The sequence below is a fragment of the Lichenostomus cassidix genome, chromosome 1 (genome assembly GCF_008360975.1).
Source record: "Lichenostomus cassidix isolate B80296 chromosome 1, HeHo_3.0, whole genome shotgun sequence".
NCBI lineage: Eukaryota > Metazoa > Chordata > Aves > Passeriformes > Meliphagidae > Lichenostomus > Lichenostomus cassidix.
The window spans coordinates 26,460,818-26,487,837 of NC_139479.1; the positions used below are offsets into that span (position 1 = coordinate 26,460,818).

General features: G+C 40.6%; 1 protein-coding gene across 3 annotated transcripts in view; it reads left to right on the forward strand.

Annotated features, from left to right (window-relative positions):
* The window catches only part of EDAR (ectodysplasin A receptor), a 73,358-nt gene extending 47,705 nt beyond the window's left edge, over positions 1-25,653 (forward strand). For 2 of the 3 annotated variants that reach the window (XM_085053752.1, XM_085053737.1), the window contains exons 4-12: positions 543-724; positions 5,323-5,408; positions 16,005-16,091; positions 17,212-17,340; positions 17,429-17,503; positions 17,814-17,886; positions 18,586-18,745; positions 21,697-21,757; positions 23,127-25,653. In XM_085053752.1, the coding sequence (XP_084909878.1) occupies positions 543-724; positions 5,323-5,408; positions 16,005-16,091; positions 17,212-17,340; positions 17,429-17,503; positions 17,814-17,886; positions 18,586-18,745; positions 21,697-21,757; positions 23,127-23,446 (1,173 nt within the window). In that variant the 3' untranslated portion in view covers positions 23,447-25,653. The remainder of the gene's footprint in view (positions 1-542; positions 725-5,322; positions 5,409-16,004; positions 16,092-17,211; positions 17,341-17,428; positions 17,504-17,813; positions 17,887-18,585; positions 18,746-21,696; positions 21,758-23,126) is intronic. The other variant, XM_085053744.1, reaches the window with a different exon arrangement.
* The last annotated feature ends 1,367 nt before the right edge of the window (positions 25,654-27,020 follow it).

Genomic DNA, 27,020 nt, shown 5'->3' on the forward strand with positions numbered 1-27,020 from the left:
ACATTTCACACAGTTGGTAGTCCTGAATAAGTATGTTTGAATAATAACCAGTTGGGTTTAGTTTTACTTAATCTAAATGTAATGTTCAGCTGGGACATGTGAGTTCAGAGGTTACAAAATTTCATCCAAACATTGCTTTTTGGGCTGTTCCCTCTGGGCTCTCCGAGCATGAAAACTGCTGATAGCCCTGCTGCAGCTATGTTTCTCCTGTAGGAGTCTTCACTACTCTTCCATTTTCAGTTCCCTTTCTATCTAAGCAACAGCTGAAACTCCCTTCCATAATTTGGACTATGATAGAAGTAGTATGAGGGGCCACTTACAAGGAGTATGATGCTCCAGTTCCCCTTCTCTGTCTCCAGCACACAGCTTGGTGCATCCTGATATCCCTGCATGGCCTTTCTAGGACAGACACTAACAGCCCCAGTGACAGACTCCTCTCCCTTTGTGCTGCAGAACCAGTGGGCTAAGCTGTGAAAATTCTCTTTTGCTAGAAGCTGGTGTGCAGCACAAGGCTGCTTTTCAGTGACTGTGTGTTGTTGCAGACATGTGGATATGGCACCAAAGATGAGGACTATGGCTGCATCCCCTGCCCTTCTGAGAAGTTTTCCAAAGGAGGTTACCAGATATGCAGACGGCACAAGGACTGCGAGGGGTTTTTTCGAGCCACAGTCATGACACCTGGTGATCAGGAGAATGATGCAGAGTGTGGTCCTTGTCTCCCAGGGTAAGGACTTATCCTCAAACCTTTGCTCTGCCCAAAGCACTGGGAAATACTTTTCTAATGTCAAAATCTCTGACAGCCTCTCTTCATGTCAAAGCTGACTGTAGGTACAGTACTGGTAAATTATGCTTTTTCATCGCTGCTAAAATAATACTTTTAAATGTTTCAAAAGCATTGGTGAGTTTAATGAAACAAAGAATCATACAATAGTTAGGCTTGGAAGGGACCCTAAAGAAGATGTTTTTAATCTTACTGAAGTCTCACTGAAGAAATAGCTGTTTGGAGCAACTAGAAAACATCTCTTACTAGAAATGGAACAGGAAAAAGCACAGATGTTCAGTGTCATTTTAGATGCTCGAAGAAATCCAGCTTGGCCTCCAGCTGTAGCTTTAGAGAGCCACCTTCTAAGTCCTGCATCCTCCAAATGAGCTGCATGAAAGTGCCTTGAATACCCTGTAGGGTCTATGCTGGCACTACAGCATGTTTAGGAACATAAAATACCTCCTCTCCAGATGTGAACAGCTGGCACATTTGTCTGTAGTTGACAGCATTAGCTAACATAGCTGTTCAGTGAAATTTACCAAGGCATTTCTAGTCTCTTGGGTCCTTTCTACACAACAGAAAGGAGTCTAAGGAGCTGTTAGTGTGGTGTGTGTAGTGTTGTTCAGAGTTAAAACAGGTTTCAGGGCTGGCTGAAGGCGCTTAAAATACACGCTGGTTATCAAGTCCATCCTTGTAATGGTCTCTTATGCTCAGTATAATTCGGATAGTAATGGTGAGAAAGAAATTGCTACATTGGATATGTGTATCCTTGACAATGTTACATCTGAAAGTCTGCAAACCCAGGGATATATATGCAATCTCAACATATTTTTGTAGGATGAGTAAATACTCCAAAATACAACCTCACCTTACATATCTTTTCAGTTTCTGCCATTGTGTCTCTTTGGTTTAGAGAGTAATTTCTGCTGACATTTGGCTTTTGTGCAGTTTGCAGATATTGTATAATCCACACTCCCTATAGCACAGGAAGCCCTGTTAAAAAGGCCCTGCAAGCTTCCAGGTTTATTTTATCAGTGAGTCTGTGTGAAATTTTCACAGTTTACAAATAAAATGAAGGACTTGTCTAGCTGCCAGCCAAACAGACTGATGATGTGATTTGAAAAACCTCCCTCTTGACTTCTCCTCATACATCATAAAGAGCAAGAAACTTAAATAGTGGCCATAGTTGCTGTTTTGCAATTTTTGTCAGGACTAATGAGGTCACCCAGGTGGGAGCAGGGTGCTGGCTGAAAATAATCAGCTTGCACAGCTGGTGCTTGGGGAGAAATCTCAAAACATCGTGTTTGCACAGGTGTAGCCTGTAGCAGAAACTGGTCTGCCGGAATCTGGCTGAGTGCCGCTCCGCCTGCAACGCTCAGGTCCTGGGATTGTTTGGCAAAGCCAGCAGTTAAGGAGAAACACCCTCTCAGCCCAAGCCTGAATAGATGGAATTCTCAAGATAAACTAAATATGAGCTAAAACAAGCTCTGAAACTGCCCTGACTCCTCATGCTACTTGGAGTCCTCAGAGTTTGCTCCTGTGTGCTGGCAGGGGAAATGCAGAGCATGTGTGTCAGAGCAGAGAGCTGGAGAGTCGCTGATTGTCCTTATTGCCCCCAGTGCTGCAGCAGGCACCAGGGCGAGTGGCAGGGCAGTAAACCTCAGAGAGCCCCTGAGTCGATGTGAGGGATGAAAACAAGGTTTTCATTTTCAAGGACTGCTTCCATAACACACTGCAGGCCTTCCCAAGGTAACGGCTGACATGCTGCTGTCTGCACTTAAGGACATCTCATCCCTTTGCTATTTTTCAGCAGCTCAGTAAAGCAGCCTGAGGAAAAGATGAGCATATGGCACATTCTGTATGAAAGTTTTCAGACAAAATACCACTGAACTGGCAGCCTTTTTCAGTGGCTACAAGTGCCATCCTCTATACCTTAAAAGAAGTGCTTGATAATTATGTATTTTTCCTTCTATTTTCTTTTTTCACTATTACTGATGACCAGTTTTAGGGAAGAAGACCTCTGGTACAAGAGGAGAGGTCATCTTTGTGTTCCCTCCCATATAAAATAAAAATAACACAGTCACGCTCACAAGCAGGATGCAAGACAGGGAAGATTTTAAAGGCTTAGTTCCAAAGTTGTAATCCTGGAAACCAAAGTCCAGTTGCCAGTGAGCCCTAGAGGTACATTGACTGAACCTCCTGAGATACTGCAGGCTTTGTCCTCTGCTTCCCCCTAGAAGCTCTTCCATCATGCCAAGCAGGACAGGTTAAGAATGTGGAAATTAGGTGTGACTCAGACTATTTCCCTCAATGGGGTGATCCATTAGGTGTTCCTGGAGTGTGACTTGAGATCACAGCCAACTACAAGCAGCAATGGCTGGTCAGAGCAAGGGTCCCTCTAGCCTAGTTGTCTGTCTTCATTCAGTAGGGGCCACAAGGAGTAAGAACAGGTCAAGTATAAATAATACATATCCCTCATGCTGTCCCAGCACCTATTTTCAGCTTGGGGTAAGTCCCCAGTCCTGATACAAGACAGAATTGCAATGGGTTCGTTTCCTTTTTAAATGCAGTCAGAAATGCCTCTGCTACTGACACTTCCCCATTTCATGTGTTTGTCCATGGCTACAGCAAATACAGGATCAGTTCTCTTCTCTGTGAGGTTTTAAGAGAAGGAGTGAATGTGCCTTTCTTTTCTGCATGAAAAGGTTTAGCCAGTGAATTGCTAATGAAATTAAGTCCCACCCCTGCTGTTCTGGATAAAGCAGCAGATGCCTCCACCAAGGATGCTCATCACCTCCTTGCTGTCTCTCTGCAGACTGTCCCCTGCTGAGAATAGCTCCTTCCCCTATCCACCTCCTGCCCCAGTCCCAGGTTCCCTGTTCTGGTGGGAGGGCAAACCTAAACCCGGGTCCATGTCCCTTAGTCTGGCGTGACACCACCAAGGTTAGCCCAAGATAAGGCACTATGGTGTTAAGCAGGAAAACAAGTCCATTTTTCAGTCTAGCCTTTATTCTTGGATTTTGCCTATAGCCCTTCCAAACCTGAGCCCTGCAGGAGCCAAGGAAAGAAAAATAAATTTTACAGTGGAAGAGTAACACTGTGAAAATTCATTTTTTTATTACTGGGTCACTTCTCCATAGTTGATGATATAAAGCTATCACAAATTTCCAACATTACCTTTAATATCTGGTCTTTCCTAAACCAACACATCGATTAGACTCTGCATCCTAACTGTCCTCTATTTTTCTTCATTCATTTATCTGTATCTTTGGCCTTCCAATCTTTTGTTTTGTGGTTTGGCAGTCTTTTCCTGTGTATTTATTAACTGCTTTACAAGCTTAAATTATGTAGGCCCTCAGAAGAGAAGAAAGATGAAGTTTTGCTCCTGAGAGAGTGATAGAGTGGCAGATGGGGCACAAGAAATATTTGAAGGAAGAAGTGAGGGTGAATCTTTTAAATACAGTAAGAGAGAAATAAGGAACCATGTGCAGTTCCCCTGCTCTCTGTGTCTCCTCCAGTCCCTGTCTCCCCCTTGCATCTCTGTGTACTCCATTTCCTGGGCCTATATCCTTTATTTGTCATTCATTAATACACCAACTGACTTTGATGGACTGTTTCAGCAATGATTTCCTAACAATGCATACATTTTCCAGAAAAAAAAACCCATACTGCACATGCACAGACAGGTACATAAGAGCAGAAAACAGATTCCCATGAACAGTTGCATGAAATGTTTGTAGTGTTGAGTTCCTGTCTACACTAAATGGATTATGAATTTATTCATATCTTCATTAAAATATGTAGTGATTTACAAGTGATTTGTAAAGACATATCCGTAACATCAACAGTATGATGTTACATCAACATATGTATGATTCCGATGTAATTACTCATTAGGGTGCATGTGGATCCAACTCTGGAGTAGCCAATTACCTTATTTCAACACTAACTTTATTAGCAGCCCAGAAGTTCAAATTACGAAAACCTTTCCTTCACACTGTAATTGCATTATCAAGGAGTTGTTTATAAACAATACAGCAAGGAAGTAAAAAAACCAAACCAAACCTGTAAAACCTAATCTGCCTTGCCCTGTAAGGGTGATGTTGTCCTGTATTTTTTATTATGATCTGGCTCAGATTTGGTTCTAAGATTACAGAGATTATTTTTATGATGTCTGTGAATAAAATTAGCTATCCATATCCAATTGGTGGTCTTGCTTGAAAGACTACTGCTTCAAAAACCAGCATTCTGAAAAACCTTATTTCAGGGCATGCTGTAAACTGCAGCTTGAACTCAACAGGGAGACTAATGTTGTTTTAGGCAATGCTACCACTTCTTGTCATGTCTAGATGTTTGATTAATTACCTTTTAGCAGGAAAGGAAGAAGAGAAACACAGTCTCTATTCAGGCAATTTGAAAAAAATGATCTTTGCCTCAAATTGCTTATAAAAGTTTTTTTTTAAGTGATTTTATCTCCATATAATTGGTTGCTGCTGAACCATGTTCAGTCGTATCATATTAATTTGCACTGTTTTGCCTCATCTTGCCCTTCATTGCAGTTACTACATGCTGGAAAACAGACCTCGGAACATCTATGGGATGGTTTGCTACTCGTGCTTGCTGGCGCCTCCCAACACCAAGGAATGTAAGTGTTCCGACGTTTCTGTGTATTTCATCTGGTTTTGACTTAAAATCATCTGGAATCTCAATGTGAAATCTTTCAGCAATGATAATTATGTTCAAACAATAGACCCAGCTCCAGTTAAGCAATTTCTGCTTCCAACTAGCCTTGCCAACAAAGGGAGGGAATGCTTATCATTTGAGGAAAGATCAAAATCTTTGATTTTAGGATCTATTATAGCTCATTTGTTCTCCGGTTGTCATTTGTTAAGACATCCCATCCAGGACTTCTTAGGGTTACTTGACCAGTAGGCCCAGGAAATTCCATGACTGTGTATTTTTTTTTTAATTTAGTTTCAGTTCACCTGTGAAGAAAACATGGGACAATTTGTAGATGGATTAAAAGTGCGTCAAACCTTTTCTCTCCTTTGGCTTCAAAGTGATTCAAGGATTGGCATTGGTGTGTGGTGGTCAGCCCTGAAAAGAGAATTAATTCTGTAGATTTCATTGACAACAGAGTCTGTAGTTTGTTAATTGAAGAAATAATGTATGAGTGTGTATGTGACACTGTGGAGGCACCTGTTCCTGTGCTGACCATGTACATGCAATGGCTTATCCATCCTCATGCCACAGGGAGGAAGGACAGCTCACACCAGCACTGGACTGCAGAGGCAACCCCCCAGAAAACTGCTTTCTCCTTTAGGGGGCAAAGAAAGTGAGAAAAAGAAAAGGAAAAACGAGCTTCTCTCTAAGTGACCAAATTCCTTTAACACCTCCTCAGAAAATCTGGAGAAGATCAGGACAAAAAGCTTTAAAACAAAACAAAAAACCCCTAAACAAGCACAAAAGTGAGCAGTTCCCCAGCAAAACCTGATGCATCTAAAACCAATCCTGTCCATGTTCTTTTCTTTTAGAAGCCTTTGTCATGAAAAAGAATTGCGATGTTTTGTCTGCTTGATTTGAAAGCAGGGGTTGAAAGTCCCAGAGCATTTATTTGTGTACATAAATAGTAATTGCTTTGTTCAGATGCTGGTGAACTGTGAAAGATTGGTGCTCTGGGAGTCACTTCAAAGGAGGATAGGGCATGAACAGCTACCACCTTTCCTGCAGTGCACGAGCTCACAGGAGCCAAGGGCTAATCACCACCCCACAGAGCTCCTGGTGAGCAGTAACAATCCAGAAGGAGGCATCTCCCCAAGCTGCCTGCATGCCCAGGGACTGATCTGCTGCACAGCTGCTCATCCCACTTGGCTGCAGAAACCCACCCAGCCCTGAGACAGTGGGACTGGGTGAGGGCAGCATGAGCGTGGCTTTGGTGAGATAACATCTGTATTAGGAGGTGGGTAAGGCTGCTAGGGAGGATCCAAACGAGAGATGTGGGAAGAAGGTGGAAAGGCAAGCGAAAACTCAAGGGTAGGGATGTTGTGGTTTAACCCCAGCTGACAGTCCAGCCCCAGGCAGCCACTCACTCACTCCCCCTCACACTGGGATGGGAAAGAGAACCAGAAGGGTAAAAGTGAGATAACTCATGGTTTGAGATAAAGACACATCAGCGCCACAGAACAAGGAACCCATCCTCCACTTCCCACGGGCAGGCAGGTATCCAGCCATCCACAGGAGAGCTGGGCTATATCACATATAATGGTGACTTAGGAACACAGACATCATCACTCTGAACATGCTCCACTTCGTCCTTCTTCCCCCAGCTTTATATGCTTTATATCCCACCATACAGGGTGGGATACCCCTCTGGTCAGTTGGGGTCAGCTGTCCTGGCTGTGTCCCCTCCCCAGTCCCCTCACTGATGGGCTGGGGTTAGAGGCACAAAAGGTGCTGTATAAGCCCTGCTCAGGAATAATGAAAGTATCCCTGAATTATCAACACCTTTTTGGTCACAAATCCAAACCTTAACTCCATACTAGCTGCTGTTAATAAAATTAACTCTACCCCAGCCACACCCAGCACAGAGTCATGGTGGGAGATGAGGGGATATGGTAAGAGGATGCAGATGCACCTGGCTGCCCCATTGGTGGGAATAGAACCATGCATGCTGCTAACCTATAGCTGGAAATTAATCCCTTCCTCAGCTCTGATGCTCTGTCTCAAACACATGCTGAAATGGGTTTTTAGTAGTATCAGACAAGTTGTAATTTACTGATTTGGGAAGAAACTAGCAGAAGATCTTATGGCTATTACTCAACTGAAAAAAATAAATCTTTGTCCTTTTATAGGATACTTGGCAGATACAATATGTAATGTGCCTCTCTAAGGAAAGGAGGACCAGCCCAACTGATAACTACATGCAATTTTTAGCTTGATAAACACAAGAATAAATACATATTATCTTTGTGAGGTATTTAGGCAGGTGCCTAAACCAAGAAATTGACTGGGTGCTAACATAAAAGAAAACATTAGTCCTAGAAAGACTAAATATTTCCATTTTAATCAAGTCCATGAAACCAACTGTTTGATTACAAATGTTCAAAAAGAAAGGAAGTGTCTTAAAATCCAAATCCCTCAAACCACTGAGCTCAGGTAATTTGGTTTATGATGTCTAAACCTCTTGACCCCATTTGGAATGGCAGTGCCCAATCCATAGGCATTAATTTGTACACCAGATGGAAAATTGGCCTTGCTGCAGGAACCCCTTGAAAGGCTCCCTGTTGCTATGGAAGGCAGTGCAAAATCTGGTATTAGCAGATGACCTTTCTTACATGTTTCACTGACATCAGATGACACCAGTCACAGCAAAGAGGTGACATGTCAGTGTTGCACAACTTTGGAATTTTTTGAGGTTTCCAAATTCCAAACTCATCTAAGTTCTGTGCTCCAAGCACATGACGTTAACTCAAGGATGCCATTTCTGTCACATGAAAGATAATACCAGATTTTTGGTAGGAATTGTTCCTTTGTACAGAACAACCTCTGTTTATTAACTGGCTGTCAGGATGGAGGACCCAGTATGAAAACTCCAAATGGCACCACGAATCTTCTGTTCCTTTGCTGAGACTTCAGAATAGCAAGGAACAGCATTCAGGAGCCTAAACCCCACACTAAAGGGTTGTCTCTCCCTCAGAGCTCCTATTCTTCAAACTCTCCTGCGTGCAGCACAGCACTGGAGAAAGGTGATCCAGCAGGTCACAAGGAAATGAGAATAGCAAATTACTTAAAAATAGGAAGCTCGGAGTGACAGGCCCTGAGTTTACACTTCTAGACAGAAAAATGAGGGCAGATAAATCCTGTTTCAGGCCTTCATTAGGGCTGAGGCAAGATTGGAGAACAGTGGTGCTCTCCTTAGCTGGAAACATTCCTTGCTGGGGAAGTGCCTGGACTATGTGTTACAGATGGCCAAGTCCAGGGGTGTGTGCCCCTGCATGGAAACTGGCTCAGGGAATTTGCCTGATGACACATTTTATCTGGCAGAAAAGTATTTGGGTTTGATCAAAGGGTAAGGAAATATCTTTCAGCTCATATGCAGTCAATAAAACTTGAAATGGCTAAGGACACAAGATGAACACCCTATGCCCCAGCATCTGGAAATATGAGTGTAGAAATGACTGGAAGTGAGAAAGAAATTCCTTGATGGGCCTGTGTCACCTTGTTGGTTTTTTGGGGGTTTTTAGCCACTCAAAGGACTTGAGACATAAACAGCACAAAATAGCATGGAAAAGAGGAGGAGGAAAGGGAGAAGCTTCACAGAGGCCAGAGGTTTAATTGAGGCAAACATGTGATCAGGTTTGGTGTTGAAAATCTCACTGGACTGAAGGATGGGAGCCACAGCTCTGCAGCCTGAGAAGAATAACAGGCTTCAATGGCAGCTTGTGGGCAGTGGGGGACAAAGGGCTGTGCATACACGAGCACAGGAATGGGTGTTGTGTAGCAGGAAAGCTTTTTTTAACAGTGAAAAGGGTAAATATCATCATAAAGACTACAGTTTTCCCTATCTTTTGCAACACCTATGTAAGATTTCTGGCCTCTCAGCATGCAGCTCCCTCGAGTTTCCTGTGCAGGAGCTCCAGTGCTGAGCACAGAGAAGCACAGTGCAAAACACCTAAGGGGTGAGAGCTTCAGCTGTGCTTGAGGCAGATCCTGAGCCATCAGTGCCTCTTGCTGACACTAAATGGGGATGTGATACCTCTGTGATAAATAACAGCACTGCTAAAAGGAGGGGAGGCAGGTTTCCCATTTAAATCAAAGCTTAAAGGTAATGAACACCAAACCACTCTAAGATGTGGCTTCCCATAGTTAATGGTGCTGGATTTTCTGTCAACACCTCTGGAATTGGAGTCACCTCAGGCCTCTGACTATTTTGTTGGTTTGTTTTCCTTTTATCCAATGCAAAAGTAAAAGACAGAAGATTTAGCCATACATGGAGTTTCTCTGGCAAAAAGATACAGTTACTGCTGGAAGAGATTTTGTCTTTTAGCAGCTGAAACTCTCAATTAGTTTATGTATATTGACTCTCTCTTTCTTTTCAAATTTGGATATTTGCCACTCCAGTTCAAGAGTGTTAGAGAAAAACAAAATCAAACCCTGCTACAAAACCTGTAGGAACATTTACTTTGAAGTTGGATTTACACAATTACATCAAATGTGCAAATCCTTTTCCACTCACAGATTATTGATCTAGAGAACTTCAGCAATTGATTAAGGGTTTTCTTTTTAATCTACTGTATATATTCATAAGTGTGTATGGGCATAAGATACTTCGTGTTATTTTATTTCACCTTTTTTTTTCTTGTTTTTATATAAGAAAACAGATAAAATAACCAACCTATGTAAGTTTTTAAGTCTCAAACCTACCAATGATATCTTGGGAAAATTTAAAAAAAAAAAATCAATAAAGGAAAACTATGGTCAAGCTATTTTTTAAATACCAGAGAACAAATGACATCTAGAAATAGAAAAGAACATTTTTATTTTTGTATCATTAGAACTTCAAAAAGAACTAAACAGATGAGCTGGAACAACAATTGATGGCTTTGTGTGATGAGCTGTAATCAGGGGGTCACATCCATACCCATGTACCAAAGACCAGAACTCAGCCTGCTTAATTGAAGGGCTTAACACAAACAAGCCTAATGCCAAAACCACTGTATTAGTTAGCATGATTCTTTCAGAGACTTTTATTTTAACTCTTCATTCTTTGTAATATCACTAATTTCCATTCCTTGCCAGTTTTGTCCTTTTGTAGTACAATCAAGCTCAGGACATTTTTTCCTCTGTTTCAAATTAAGCCTACAAATGAACAGGCTTGTTATCTGGAATGAACAAACTGGTTTTTCTTTTTTTTGAGTTGTTTGATCTCTGAACACCCCTCTCCTCTTCACATATGTAGTGGGAGAAAGGTTGAAGGCCATGCTTTATTATTCACTGGTCCTATAGCCTGATTCTCCTCCCCTAAGGATTTGTCCATATTAGGAAAGGAACATAGCCTTAGGATAATATTGGCCAGCCTCAGCCATCCGCCTTCAAGGGGAGGGATCTGAGAAGAAAATGTGGGCTTTGGTGTCTTCAGCTGCTGGGAAAGCTGAGCTCAGGTATCCCTGAGGAGAATATGTGGTCCCGGTGCAATTCTTCCCAATAAAACCACTCCAATGACTTTGATGTTTTCACTGGGGTTGGAGCTGCAGCTCCCACAGAGAGCACCACCTGCCCGTGGGAGACGTTGCAGGTCTCTGCAGGATTGCTCTGACCAGGCTCAGGAGCTGAAAAACCTGCAGAGCTGCAGCCTTATAGCATCCATTCCAGCAGGCTGGCCACCAGGACACTGAGGAAATGGGAGATCAGCTCCAGGCGAGTCTGTTCTCTTCCTTACAGTGCTCTGAAGTCATGATAGCATAATAGCAGTTATTGCCTTCATGTTGCACAGAGAAAGGCGTGATAACACTGAATTCCTGGACAGAGGCTTAGAGTGTGTGTCTGACTTCCCAGTGCTGTGCAGTAACTACAGCTCCCAGAGAGTCCCAAACAAAACTTCAACAGATGCAAATAAATTGTCAGACTAAGGCCACCTGGCCTATAATCGCCTTCACTTCCCTGCCCAGGCAAAATAAAAGGAGAGAGAAATAAAATAATTATGGACATTACAGAGAGCACAGCAACAAAAAAAAATTTTTTTCATGTGATGTGGCTACTTACAGAGAGATTGGCCAGATTGAAAACAAAACTCTGGAGAAACTTTCCTATCATCATTTTTAGAAGTTTAATTCTCAGGAATTAATTTACTTCATGTTCTTCCTGGTGTAATAACTACCTACAGTAACTGAAGTATCTACCTGTGGCTCCAGAAAATATCAGAGTAATTGATAGTATTCTGTAAAATAAAGGTCAGTCAGGCCATCCTCCATTGCCTAGGATATGTTTTGTTATCAGTGATTTGCAGTATTTTCAGACTGGGTTTATGTTTGGCTACTGAAGTCATATGTTGGCACCTCAGAAAGCAGGTTGGCTTTGACAGCTGCTTTAGCTTCCATGACTTTCCAAGAGCACAGGCATTCCATGTGAAATGTTGTTTCCTTGAGTGTGAATACAACCTTTCATGTAAGTACCTGAATACAGATTTACATTATTTAAAAGATCTGACCTCTGCTTTCTACATATCTAGGTCTTTATTTATGACTAGGTTTAGCTAAAACCCAGTTTTAACTTTGTCAGCCACAAACTGTCTACTTTTATTGAATTTCAACTCAGTATAATTTATTTTTCGTCTCATATTTCAGGCTGATAGTTACTTACTTGTGTGTGTGCTTTATCGTACTTCAGCCCACAAAAGAGTCTTGGTGATGCAGCTCATATGTGCCATTCATAGCTGGATTATGGCTGGGAGAGGAAGGATGCAAGCTGCACTCAAGATCAAGAAATAGATACACATATAGGCAACAATTTTTTAAAATTCATCTTATTTTACGATCACTCCAATTGTCTGTTGTATACACACTTTGGGGATTTTTATAACATGTTATTAAGTATTAAATAGGATAAAAAAGAAAAAAATCTGTTGCTAGTTGTGAGCAGAAGTCCTTTACATGGACCAGTAAGCTGATACCCACAGCAACACGTCAGGGGCACATATGGTCTCTTACTGCACCAGATTTTATTCACTCACAAACACTTGCAAGGGGGCATGGTGGTAAAACCTCCTTTCCCTGTGCCCTGCCCCTCCTCCTCTCACAGATCTGGTCCTTTTGTTTGTCACTTCTCATTGTAAGTTCTGTCTCAAAATACAAGAACAACTGTAATAGTCTGTTATGTGGAGGAGAAACAACAACAAAGAAGGTATTTTATTGCCCAACATTTGTTTCCTGAAATGACAAAAGGCAGCTGCATGGTAATTTAAGTTAAAACTATCTTTTGAGTTAAAATCGCCAAACATTCAAATGTGAATACAATTCAATTGTTCTTTTAAACAAGTAAGGAGGGTTTTTTAAATTGAAACTGTATTTAGACTTCAAGAAAGTTACAATTAAATCACAATTTTTTTGAATAAAACATTTATAATACAAAAGTTGACCAACCATCTGTGATAAACTTCTTCCCTAATGTCTTTATCACATTCCTGCAGTATTACATACAGGTGTTTAGGAATATAAACCACTCTTTTGCACAGCTACATTACAGCCATTGGTCTGTTTTTTAAAAAGTAGAGTTGTTTCCATATGTTGTGCTGTTACACCTTAGGATGTCTCTGTCTGAGCTATATTTAAGTCTTTATAGATTATGTGTCATCTATAGTGGAAGCAGAATTAATAAAGTGATTGGGATGCAAAACTGGATGTGCACAGAACAGCTAACATTACAGTCGTGGTGTGGTGCTGACTGGGAATAAGCAGCAGCTATGAGTTGTTTCTTTTTGCTCATACAAAAGTGATATAAACAGAGTTTCCACAGAAGCTGGCGTTTTGGTTCCTCTTGTAGTGCAGGTGCACGAATCAGCACTTTCTTCTAAGCCGCATCTAAAGAAAAATCTTGGCTCGTAATGGACATGCCAAATTATTAAATTTGCCAGTAGACTTAAAATATGTGTAAAGACTAACTCCCACCCAGGCATGTGTTCAAGGCCACCACATTCTAGCACTTGGTTTTGCCACGGCAGCACTACAGAACAGATGAGGTGGCTCTGTTCCCATGCAAAGGACATTCTGCACGTGGGCTCTGGGGCTGCAGGCTCTCACTGGTGTGCACAGGAGAGGGGTGGCTGTATGTCCACATCTGTGCATGGCATGGGCAAGGTGCCAGGGCTGGTGTGGGGCAGAGCTGGGTGAAGTGTGATGATGATGCTGAATGAAGAGTGGTGACCTTCCTCTTTACCCTTCCTGTGCTACTTGCTGCTGCCTGACTTCCCACTTTGAAAGGCTCTACTTCCTTTCACAGACAGGTGAAAAACACGAGGTTAACAATACCAAGCTACTGAAAGATTATTAGGCAGAAAAACTTCAATGACTTTGTGCTTCAAGTGAAGGAAAAGAGAGGCGCGTTTGCTAAAACTCACTTGTGGAGGAGATGAGCTGAAACTTGTTAGCTAAAGCCAGGCAGACAAGGCAGCATGGCTTGCCTGTGTTCACTGAGAGGCAGTGAAAGAGCAGCTCCTGTTGACTTGTTGCAGCTTGCAAGGACTGTGCAGAATTACAATTGGCTGTAATTGGATTTGCCAGGGGGGTTGCAAGAATAGGCATAAGCCTGGTGGCTGTGCGTGAACATGAAGGGAAGCATGAGGCTACAGCACTGGCCATTTACTACATTTCCTCTGTTGTCCAGCCATGATGAGTAAACACAGAGGTCATGACCAAGGATGATTCACTTCAGTTTTGTGAAGAATTGCTGAAAATTTTACAAATTACCTGTCTTTAATGTCCACTACATGCAGATGACATCTTCATTTACTGATCCCTAGATAGTCTACTACTGCACTGCAGTTTCTGGAGCTCATGACTAATTCTTCTTAGAAGAGAATCTGCCACAAAGAAAGGACCAGAGGCAAGATTTATGTAATCTAGCCTTCATTTGCAAAATATGCAAAGCATCTGAATTAATAAATTAGTATATTTAAAACTTTATGAAAACCCTTATTCAGTCTGAAAAAATACCAATTATAATGACTTAATCCATTTCCTTCCAACAAATGATGTTTGAAAGAAGTTTTATAATTGTTAAAGAAAATTTCTTTTGAAGACACCTGAAACTCGTACTTTGTGGCCTCTTGAAGTGTACATTTCTCACTCACAACACGCAGATATGTTTTATTTTAGGTAATACTTCTTTTTCTTTATTAAAAAAATCTTCATTTGAAGAATGTGTATATTGCTTTGTTCTTAACCACAGAACATTTCTCAGACCATTCCAGACCACTTGATTTCCTGTCAGGTTTACCTGGTGATTTGATTTCTTTGAATATTTACTTGGTTGAAAGAATGGCACGGTGAGCTCTCATCTATCCTAGCTGCCAAACCAGCTTGTGGAGCCATGTGCTGTGCACACCTTACCAGATGACTGGGACAGTGTTTTGCCTTTAGGTCTGCTGAATTTAATTATCACTGGACTTTTTCCACAGACAGCTAATACAAAGTAGGAGGAATTTCATACCACCCCCCTGCCCCCAAAGACAGAAAATGGTTTTCAGTGTCTGTTGAGAGTAACTGTTTGCGTTACCTGCTTACCAATGGCATTAAAGTTCATTTGAGAATGAAGATAATGTTTATTCCCAACCCTACTATTTTTGTTTTGTTTTGGAATACTATCCTATATAAAAGTATTCCCATCAACAGCTTTATTCCAAATAATATGTAGTATTGTTTGCTATTGTCAAAATATGTTAACTTACAACTTGGTTTAATGCTTTGAATACTTGGTGTGTGACACCAAATGAAAAAATAACTTTTAACCTCAACTGTAGAATTTAGACAGGGAAACCCCTATTGGACAATCTCACCCCTCTGACAGCATGAAGTTTTCCTATAACTTCCTAATTTACTGTCGCAGTGGATTTCCCTTCTCCTCAGAATATAGATTTGGACTGACAGGAAATCATAAGAATCATAACTGCCAAGTTACACTGCAGGAAATTCTACTACTCCCTTTTATACAGTACAGCTCCATCAACACGATTACTTGTCACCTTCCCTAGGTTTTCCTATGGGGTCAAAAGGGTTTGCAGACCACCATAGCTTGATGCTGATAACAAAGGATGCTTGTGAGAAATCCCGGTTTGATGAATCTACCCGCTGAGTTTCAGAGTCAAATACTGGAGTGGGGGTTGTAAACTGTTATAAACTGAGTCATCAGCTGCATCCTGGAAATCTTTCTGCTACCTGGGACAGATCCATAACATGGGAATCTGTGTATAACAGTTAGATTTTTCTTCTGAGTTCATATCTGTTCAAGAGTTTGACTTCCACTCCCTCTGGACAATATGCAAAAATGTGGTCTGCAGCCCAACTTTCAGCTTCCCACTAACACAAATTTGGATTAGAAACATTTCAAGAAGCGAGTAGTTCATGGGTCCTTTGCTAATAAATCGGAATGCAACCAAGTCAAGTAAAAACTCTCTTTCCTTGAGCCAACCTATTCCTTTGACTGGATTAAGTAACCATAGAATTTTATGGTATTTCTGTTTATATTGCAGGTGCAGGGGCTAACTCTGGCATTTCAGCCATTTTCCCAAGTACCTCTGGGACAAGCACTTTCTCGCCTTACCAGCATGCTCACAAAGGTAAGAATGCACTCACAGGGTTAATTTAGCAGCTCTTTGTTTTGAAAAGGGCATCAACAAAGTGCAGCCAAACTGAAAATATCTGTTGCAGTTTGCATTTTCACTATTTCCAGATTTCTAAAACTGCTATTAGAAATAATTGAGAATTCATTTTTGTTTCTCAGTTAATCAACACTGCTGTTCCAGTCAGCTGAAAGTAAAACAGATTTGAACTGTTCTCTGTGATGCCAGCAATAAATTTAGCTCATTATTTGTAGCTATACAGAAATAGCACTCTGCCTCAGCAAAGCTTAGCTTAGAATGCTGAAAATAATTTCATGAACAAATATGGTCAGTTTCTTATTGAACTAACATAAACAGTTCTCCAGTCCTCAGGTTCACATACTAAAATATGTGAACCTGAGAAGACAAAACAGGAAAGGTGCAGTTAATGAAGTACTGGCAATGCTGATCTTCTTAGTATTGTCTGAAAACATGACTCTGAGAATCATGTTTTCAGAAAAGTAAAGGTTTTCACGCATTTTAGCATATCTGTAATTTTCTGCATCCTTTCATGGATTTTCATTTCTAGCCTTTCACATCCAAGTTTTATTTCTGAATATCTTTTCACATAGCTTATTTTAAATTCACCTTCTAGCCATGTTGCTTTTTAAGTGTCTGTTAGAAAAACATCCATTCTTCTTCATGTGTATTGTCCTTTCAGCTTAGAGCTTTTGAGGCAGCCACAGTTATCAACAGTCCTTTTAGCTCTTATTCCCTTTGTATATTTACCTTTTTTTTGTCTTTTCAACACTGATTCCCAGAATGCAGTGCTACAAAAGCTTCTATGCTTGCTTATGTGTAGCTTCCCATATTAAAATACATTTCCCTACATCTTTGTATCTGATGGATCATACCATCAAATATTTTTAATGAATACTACTAACTGGTTCATGCATAAATATCAAAATTTTGAAAAACTGTTAATTGGTTTGAGGTGCAACACTGTTTTTCAATGCTTACAAGTAACCAAGACTCAGATCACTAAAGGATTACACAAACTATGTGCAGAGCAGACAGCAAACTGTAAACTATTCTCTGATCCTAAGAGTTGCTCCTTTATTTACTTTTTTTATTCCAGCAGATCTTTCAGGGCAAGGACATCTGGCTACAGCTCTTATAATTGCCATGTCTACCATCTTCATAATGGCTATTGCCATTGTCCTCATCATCATGTTTTACATTGTGAAAACAAAACCTTCTGCTCAAGGTAATTGTTCAGCAGGAGAAATTTTAGTTGCAAATACTATTTTTAGAAAGCTTCTGAGAATAATTAGTGTTATATTTGTATATTCTAGCCTGTTGCAAGAGCCACTCAGTAAAAAATGTTGAAGCTCAAGCTAACACACAAGAAGAGAAGAAAGAAGTGCAAGGTACAAGTTGTTATAGTTTTGCTTTTTCTATCCAAGACAACATTGGGCTTAAATACTCTTAATACATTTTTCTTAATTACAATTTCTTCTTTGGAGTGTATAAAACCCACATCAATTTACTAAAGAGTCATCTATAATAGCCTTTTGTACTTCTAGAATGTCACTTAATCCTCTGATAGCAATTAAAAAGATAGCAGAAAGATTTATTTTGGCAGTAAGGCTGTCAGCAGAACTAGCTCCTGACACAAAGCACTGGTTTGGAAACTTATGGCAAATTGAAATTTAAACTTCTCTAATTGTTTTTCTACAGATAATGTTGTGATATTCTCTGAGAAAGAAGAGTTTGAAAAACTTACAGCAACTCCAGCTAAGGCTGTCAAAAGGTGGGTGAAAGATAAATACATTGAGAGGTTCACTGAAATGGGGGAGGCACATGGTCATCATTCATCCTGGTACAGTGGAGCACATGAACAAATTTGTTGGAGATGCTGGCAAGTTGCTGCAGCAGGGCAAAACCCAGATGCCTTAGCAGGCTTTTCCCTCTCTGGTTTCTAAGAGATAATAACAGACATCATGAAGAGAAACCTGAGTCCTCCCCATTCCCTCTGTGACCATTCCATCAGCTCTTAAGGCTCTATCTCCTTTTTGAGAGGTTCATTCCTGGGATCTGATGGCCTTAGTGAGGTTCCCCTTCCGTTCTAGGCAGGCAGAGTGAAAATAGCTGCTACAGGCCTTAAGGAAATCCCTTGTCTGTAGCATCCTCTGGATGGGATGGTGTGATAGTTTTCCCCATCTTTTCTCTGCCAAACCTGCCTGGGTAACACAGTCAAGGTGGGCTAAACACTGTCCTCAGCTGGAAAATGCCTCTCTAAAAGGATTCCTGGTAGCTGCATGTGGCTGTGTGGGCATTGCACGTACACCCTGGGCTGGTGAAGGCTGTTACATTCACAGGATTTTGGAGGAAAGGCATTTTAAAAAATGGAAGACACTTTGATTCAATTACTCTCTGATAGCGAAAAGGAGATGACTGGAGTCAGCCCATGAGAGGCTTCACTAAGATAAGCATATCCTTCATTTTACAGTGAAAATGATGCATCTTCTGAGAATGAACGACTTCTAAGCCGGAGTATGGATAGTGATGAAGAAGCTGCAGTCGACAAGCAAGGGACTCCAGAGAGATGCTTGTTATCTTTAGTGCATTTGGCCAGAGATAAATCTTCTACAAGCAATAAATCAACTGGGGTAAGGCTACCTTGAGATTTAAAAACTGAAATAATTTTTCTACTTCTTACTGAAAAAAATATACAAGCTAACCCCCCCACCCCCCAAAATACATTGTAGTGTAGACCAGATTGATTTACAAGAGCTTCTCCAGACAATCTTCTTATAGAATCTCCTTTGCATAATGAAATATATGTACATGTATAGTGTTCAGGGAAGAAAATCAAATTTTCTACAGCATTAATTTCTTCGTTTATTTGAGTATTATATTTTATAGTCTAAAGAAAGAAAAACCCCTAACAACAGCAATCTCCTGTTATAGCTAATGCTAAGACAGTAAAATAATGTAGCACCATGGCTGAATTCAGCGGACAGCAGAGCATCTGAGCACCTTGACCCAGCTGTATTGGTATTTCCATGGCACAGACTTCTCAGTAATATCCGGTGTTGTGCTTGGTTTTCATGTGGAATTTTTAAAAACACACACATGCTTTGGACGTCATTCCTGTGCTCTGAAGGACACTGTAATCCACTGTTTTGCTGTGGAAGGCCTTTGCTTCTTCCTGCTGAGAATGTACTGTTCAGGGCTTTTTATCTCACTTGGAGTATTTTAAGGCACAGTTAAGGTCACACTTCACCCACACAACCTTTTAGTTTGTGTTAACATAAAACTATCCTTAAAAAGATGGTGTCTGCTCAATTTTTTTTAGTATTTCAAATTTATTTTTAAATGGCAATAGCTGGGTCAAAATTGCATCATTAATATTAAACATTAGATATTGTTTAAGAAAAAAATAGGTTTGAAAATGCATTTTTTCATGTTTGCATGTTTTAAATTGTTGGGATGGATCAGCTCAAATTTTCTAAAACAGCTCATTTTTTCAGCTGAGATCAAATACACAAAGTATCAACACAAGCTAAATGGTTTTCTAGTTGTGGACATTTATGAACATTTATGACCACAATGCTCACATTTTAAAGTTCAGGTTTTTGAGGTCTCTCTAAATATCCCACATTACAATACTTCTGTAAGCACGGGCTTGAAATAGGATAATACACCTTGGGTAGTCATGATATCAGAATATTTAATAAGAAGCACCTTACCTTCTAAAGAGCATATATCATAGATACGTTCTACAGAGTCATTTAGATAGCTCATAAGTGCACCTAAGGCATGAACTATTTCTTCCACACCTATTCTAACACACATCCTCATGGACTAAAGGCTGCTGACAAGGCTGACAGACTTTCCCATGAAAGTGCAGATTGCATCAAGATTCTCCACTCCACACCTAAGATGTCACAGTTAAGCCAGTTGCCAGAAGCAAGAAAAGCAGTAATTTTCTTCAGATTGGGAATTAAGTAGCATTACTAGCACAAAGTAGCTAGAAAATACTAGCTACTAGCTAGAAAAGAGAAAATACACTAGAAAAGAGTATTCAGAGCAGTTGGACAAGGATAAAGAAAATGAGAGGCTTGTTATTAACCAAGTCTGCTTCTTCCTAGTTATAACAAAACCCATCTGCAATGAGCTGCCACACAGAGGATCATTAGGCTAAACACTGTCTGTTTGCTTTTAGCATAAAGTTTAAAAATCGCCCATCTTCTTGCTCTGGTGAAAAGAGCATCTTGCATAATTATTCACAAGCATGGAATTATTCAACCTGCCTCTTTGCCCTAAAGGGGAGGGGAGAATGAAAATAAGGATCCAACAATTTTCTTAGGAGAAGTTTTAATAAACCCCATTAAAAGAAAATTTCCTGTTTTCAAGGTTCTAAAACATATAATCCAAGCCTACAACAGCAAAATGACCAACTAAGCACACACAAATTACATGAAGAAGATGTGAACAACAATCAGTGTCTGCAAGGCATTACCCTGCAATACAGTGCACTTGCACTGCACCTGCCAGACACGCTTCAGGTGGAGCAGCCACTTGGAGCTCTCCAGCTGCAAGTCCATTAATCCAAGTCAGTGATGTGGCTTGCCCTTCACAGTGGCAAATAAACACAGTCCTTCACAGATAAACATTTGCCCTTCACAGCCCAAATAAAATTAGGAAAATCTTTCCACAAAGCAAAATACTGAAAGCAGAGCTTTTATTCTAGCCTTATTTGCGGTGAAAAGTGACAATTTGGTGGAGATAATGGTGGAGTCCTTTCAGAAAGACAGCTTTTCAGAAAGCTCAGTCCTAATGAGAGCTGGCATAGGGAAGAAAATTTCAGTACCTGAGAGCTCATGACATTTTGACATTTGTTTTCACTCCACATTGAATCCAAAACCAACCCTTGAGAATATTTTGCTAAATGGAACTATATAAAAATGTCCATTTTTAGCTTGGAAAATGTCAGGTTTTCAGTTCTGTTTCTTGTCAAAAATAGTTACAGCCCCCTGAACCTCCAGTTTTTCCTCTCCAAAGCTTCACTGATTTATTTTTTTTAATCTATCTGCAAAATATTTCAGTTAATTAGTAATGCATGAAGCAGGTCTATGTCAAGTGACAGAAAGGAAGATCCCCTCATCCCCTCCTCTACAGTCCTCTTCGATTACTGGAAGGCAATTTCAGTCTGAATTTAATTCCCTGTATCCAGTCCTGACCTGGTTTACCTGGACATCCCTACATTAATTGTCTGCATACATGATAATGGATTTATCCTCATTCTCAGGAGTTTGTCTCGGTCTGAAAGAGAAATAAAATATACAAACACTTGGAGCAGAAAAGCGCTTGCTCTCAAAAAAAGTCTAGAAGTTGGAAAGAAAGATCTTTAGCAGTGGCAAGGGAAATCAGAAATTTGTTTATGCTTCATGGAATAACTGGTGTGTCATTTTCTTTGAGTCTTCCAAAGGGACCCTTGAAGACACTGTGTGATAACCCCATGAAATGGAGATATCCCACAGACTTTCCACTGCTGTCTGCTAATTGTTTACTTGTGTAACTGAAAAATTAATGAAATAAAACTCTTCTCATTTAGATTCAAAGTCGAAGGAAAAAGATACTTGACGTGTATGCTAACGTATGCGATGTTGCAGAAGGTGAGTGTACAATTTGCACCTACAGTAACCAGCATGAAATTCTATCACAAGCACTTGCTATAAAATAAGAAAGGCCTCTAGCTATCTACAGAAAATAGTCCCAGTCCAGAGAAGATGCTCTGTGGGCAGATTTGTATTCACGTGCCAGGAACCCCATGGTGCTCTGACCTCAGAGCTGTCCAGGCTGGGCTGGGGCTGGAGTTATGACTTCCTTCTGGGTATGTGCTTGGAGTTCCTTCCTGTGGAGAGCAAGAAGAGTTGTGACAGGCTGTGCTGGGACACGCAGACAGACCAAGATGCAAAGAAGCACTTTTGCATTCTCCATCTAGAGGAAACCAGTTGGACTTATTTATTTAGATAACAGATAAAAAGTTTTTCCAAATTTGAAAGTGTGAGTTGGGGAGGGTCAGGATTGAGGCTAAGACACAAGTCTCAACCTACTCCTCTTCTCTAAATTCTGTCCCACATCTCACAACCAATTGTGGAGTTTCTAGGCTGTGTTTTAACCCTGTTTAGCACTTGACTACCTGAACTGTTTAAGCAGAAAAGGCATGAATTAAGTTCCCTGAAGAACAGGAGACCTGACTGCATTTACCTCCCCGCACACACACAATTTGTGTTCACATGTATGAGTATCCTGTAATTCAGGGAGCTCTGTCTTCCATCAAATTACTGCTGTTGAGTAAGAAGCAGGAAAACCACAGAAGCAAAAGACTGGTTTGGGTAAAAAGCTGTAGCTGATTTTATCTCCTCTGTTTTCTGACCATGAATACATAGAAAATATGTCCAGGAGAAAAGAGCCTTTTCCCCACAGGATGAATATTAAATCCTCCCTAGAGATTCATGGTAGTAATGACAGTATAGCACTTGTGGAGACGTTTATGCTGGCATCTGGCATCATTGCTTCACCGCACTTCTCGCTCTCCTACAAGGGCAACTTTCAATTACAGACGTGTTTCAGCAGCTGCTGGTGACAGTCTCAGGGAAGGGTCAAAGCTGTCTCTGGAGCTCAAACACTGAGCCTGACGTGCAGAGGTGTATTAATGGGGCTGCTCACTAGGGACACAGTTGCAATATACTTTTTTTAACAGCTAGTAAATTGTTGAAGTAAGGGCAGAGCTATGGGAATTCACATAACCCATCTAGTACTTCTTTTCTAGGCAACTTTTTACCCTAATTATGGTATTCTGCTGTCATTATGAAGAATTAATTTGGTAATACAGAGTAATAACTTTGGGGCTAGACATACCAGTCATGAACTATCAAAGATTGTAGCTGTGTTCATTGCTAGCAGTGTGATCTGTTGTACTTTAATAAATGCCAAGACTTGTGCCCAGACCCACCTGACAATCCACCTCTCCCTTTGCAGGTCTGAGCCCTACAGAGCTGCCATTTGACTGCCTGGAGAAAACCAGCCGAATGCTCAGCTCGACGTACAACACAGAGAAAGCCATAGTGAAAACGTGGCGTCACCTGGCCGAGAGCTTTGGGCTGAAGAGGGATGAGATCGGTGGGATGACAGATGGCATGCAGCTGTTTGACCGCATCAGCACGGCAGGTTACAGCATCCCAGAACTGCTCACCAAGCTGGTGCAAATCGAGCGATTGGATGCTGTTGAATCCTTGTGCGCAGATATTCTGGAGTGGGCACAAGCAATGCCGGCTCCTGAACCAGCAGGGACATCCTGACATGCCTGCCTGCAGCCTGCACTTCCACATCAGCCCAAAGAAGTGGGACTCCAGTAAGCACAGCATCAAAGACTTTGGACTAAAGACCATTGATGCTCCTTCTACATAATTGCTCACGATAACCAATTGGAAGCTCTTGTCTTTGACTTCTGAAAGTGAAGTTACACATCTACCAAAACATGAGCAGAAATCTCCCGAGAAGCTTGGCATGAAACATGTCATTAAACAAAATGATCATGTTAAACAGTTACTGATAATAAGTGGACACACAACCATCCATTTTGCAATCTGTGTATGAGTAGCAGGGCAAATAACCCTGCTGATACCCTTCCTGCCTGGCGTTCAAGAAAGGCATTGATTTGCTCTCTGAAAATATTCCTGTCTCTTAGGGCTTCATTTAATGGTTCAATGGTTGAACAGTTACAGTCAGAAGCAGTACCACAGCTACAGTATCAATTAATACACATTAGGCACATCCATCTCTATCTGCTCCAAGCAGTTTAATTTTCTATACTTATTATGGGTTTGTTGAATCTAGAAGTATGTGCATAGGTGTGTATACACTGTCCTCAGATTAGCTAACTATGCTACAGGAAAAAAGAGTCAACAGAAGATTGAAGTGCTTCAAAACAATCTACATGATGCACATAAATGCATTCTTGGTCCATACTGACATTTCAGAAATTATGAATTCATACTTCTGACTTGCCGAGGACAAGCTGGTTGGCAAGTGGGCAGTGAAAGTGAGCAATCACTCCTTGCAACTTGAGAGCAAGATCTTCTCTTCTTTACCATTAAGAAGAACACAAAACCAAAACCAGATTGTCCATTACCATTAAAAATACACTTTTCCTACAGTGACATCTATATATCAAATTATATTTCAACCAGAGGAATTTCAGACAACAGTGGTGCACGTGACACAAAGAGCAAAGAGTAGATTTCTTTACAGACACTTGAAACACAGAGGAAAAAGTGGTTTTTAATGCTTTACTCTTGTAAGCCTAGACCATGAGCACAGAATCCACCAGTGACATCAAACTCATCTAGAAGGTAAATCATTATTGTAAGTTTGTGAAGTACAAAATTGACTTAAATTTGTTTTTCTTTTAACTAATGTCGGATTTTAACAGTTAAAATTTCTCTAAAATTCATTCAGACCACAAGTCAGTATTGATTACCAAACCTATTTGCCTAATTTATAGCTAAAATAGTGATGGCAGATTTCACCAAGTGCAACCACAAAATTAAGAGATATGTCAATTACAAATGCATGAGTGAAGAAAATGCTATTAAAAATATTAACTATTACCCAGAATTAGACAACCAGTATTCCATCACTTAGTAAGTAGATCTTATCTATCATAGTATCATAATTGTGCAAAACATTTAGCATCACCCTTTAACATCTATAAGTAGTATCTTTTCAGCACTTGATTTGTATATCAGGAAAGTACGTACTGCATCACAAAACCTATTGCTCTTTTTTTTCCACCCTTTCTTTCACATCATATAACACTCTTCATTAATCTGCCTATGCCAAATTTGATGAGATTTTAACTCTTCTTTCAATTATGCAGCAAGCTGCATTTATCTAAAATTTAACCCGCTGATTGATGTTGAATTTGGGAGTTATATTCTTACTGTCTTGAAATCAATGACAAATTTATACAGATTTAACAGGCTTCAATAAGATTTCTAGAACTGCTTACAGCTCAGCAATCTTCAACATGATTTTTAAGACCATGAATTTGCAGTTTTTTACTATTGCTACTAGAATTTCAAAGAAAGGGAAAGAAAGAGAAAAAAAGAAAGCATCAAGATTCTATTTTTCTTGTGCCAGTGTGTAACTACAGTGTTATTCAGTGAACTGCCTCCTATGTTTTATGTGCCATGTAAAACTACACATCACTTATTTGTTAAAAAGAGGATAAAGAAGATACAGGAATCTTCTTTTTTATGTATTGGGCCATGAAAAGTTAGGGTTTTGAAACTGATGGTGCCAATGCAAACACAGACTATTTAACATTATTTTATTTAGTATACAGTATTTTTATTGTTACACAAAAGGTGTACAGGATTGAAAAAAGAATCCTGTAGGTCTTGCCAAAGCTTACTTTCTAATAACTTTGTTTAATGCTGTATATATAACTTATTATATTGTAAAGTATGAACATAAAATATGCTAATAAAAGAGGTCAAACACAGTTGTATTAGCCATTTCTTTGATTAAATAGCATATTGCCTTATAAATCTGTAATTAAATGGGTTAGCCAAGGGCTGGTAGGCACATTCCTGTGGTATGGGAGTGTCTTGGTAACATATATGGAGCAATCTTTCCCTTCCTGTGAGATACTGCTTCTGTGCATCACTTAGGAAATTTGAAGCAGAAACCATTTTGTCAAGAGAATTTGTGTGACGATGTCCCCGAAAAGCAGCCGAAGCCCTAATGCCACACGGCAAACAGCTGCGCGGGACGCGGGAGCCAGGCAAGGTGCGGGAGCCAGGTCTGGGGAGCGTGCAGTGGCGGCGTGGAGCTCGGGGGACAGAAATCTGGCGGGAACCATGGTGGGGCGAAGAAACATACGGAAACAGTTTCTGTTCTTCCAGGGAGGTTTATTAGGATCTTCGGGTGGGGTTCCAGGGGAGGAGAAGGGGGAAGGAGAGCAGGGGAAAGGCGGAGGGGCTGAAAGCCCAGAAACTGTGACCCCCCAGCACACGCTGGCTGAGGTTTATAAGGGAAGGGAAAAGGGGAGGGAGTTGCTCTGAAGAGCCAACCCAGGAATGTCTGAGGGGAGAAAGGCAGGGGTACACACAAATAGACTTCTGACAAGGCAGAGTGCATAATTCAAAAGAACCAATAACATACAGAGAACAAGAACAAAGGAAAAACCTCTGAAACTCTGCAGAGACACACTGCTACACATTTGTATGCAGTATTTCACCTCGTAAGTATGGTGAAAATGCCGAGCCCCTTGCACTTTCTCACAGAAACTGTAGGTTTTCATCTGTGTACTGAGAACTGGTGCAGACTGTGAGACTGGTGAGTAATATCACAGTAAAGATACTCTCATTAACATGTCTTCATTCTGCATTGCTAAATTAGCAGTACTACACAACATTACCAGAAATCTTAACTGGCAGCTTTCCCTTCGTGACAGGATAACTGTTCATGCATTCTTAGGCTGCATAGGTGGGACCACCAGAAGAGCTGATAGCTTCTGTAAAAATAACAAAGCACCAAGTTGGATTTCCCCCGGACCAAACTACTTACTACTGTGTAAGACTTTCCCCACCTAATCCCAGCTTCCTAGCCTGCCCAATATTGTCCCAGTTTTTTCCTTGGAGAAACTTGCATTTGCAGACTTTCTCTGATTTCAGGATGCAGTCAGGGACTGCCCCCTACATAGTGTTTAGTATCTGAAGGTCCTGGACTGATGACATAAATAAATAGAAGAGAGGTAAGGTCAGCTGAAAAGAGTAGGTCTCAGCTTTGTATCTAAATGTTGCAGTATAAAATGACAACAGCTGAATGACTTCATATTCTATAATTTGGGATAATTAATAATATTCA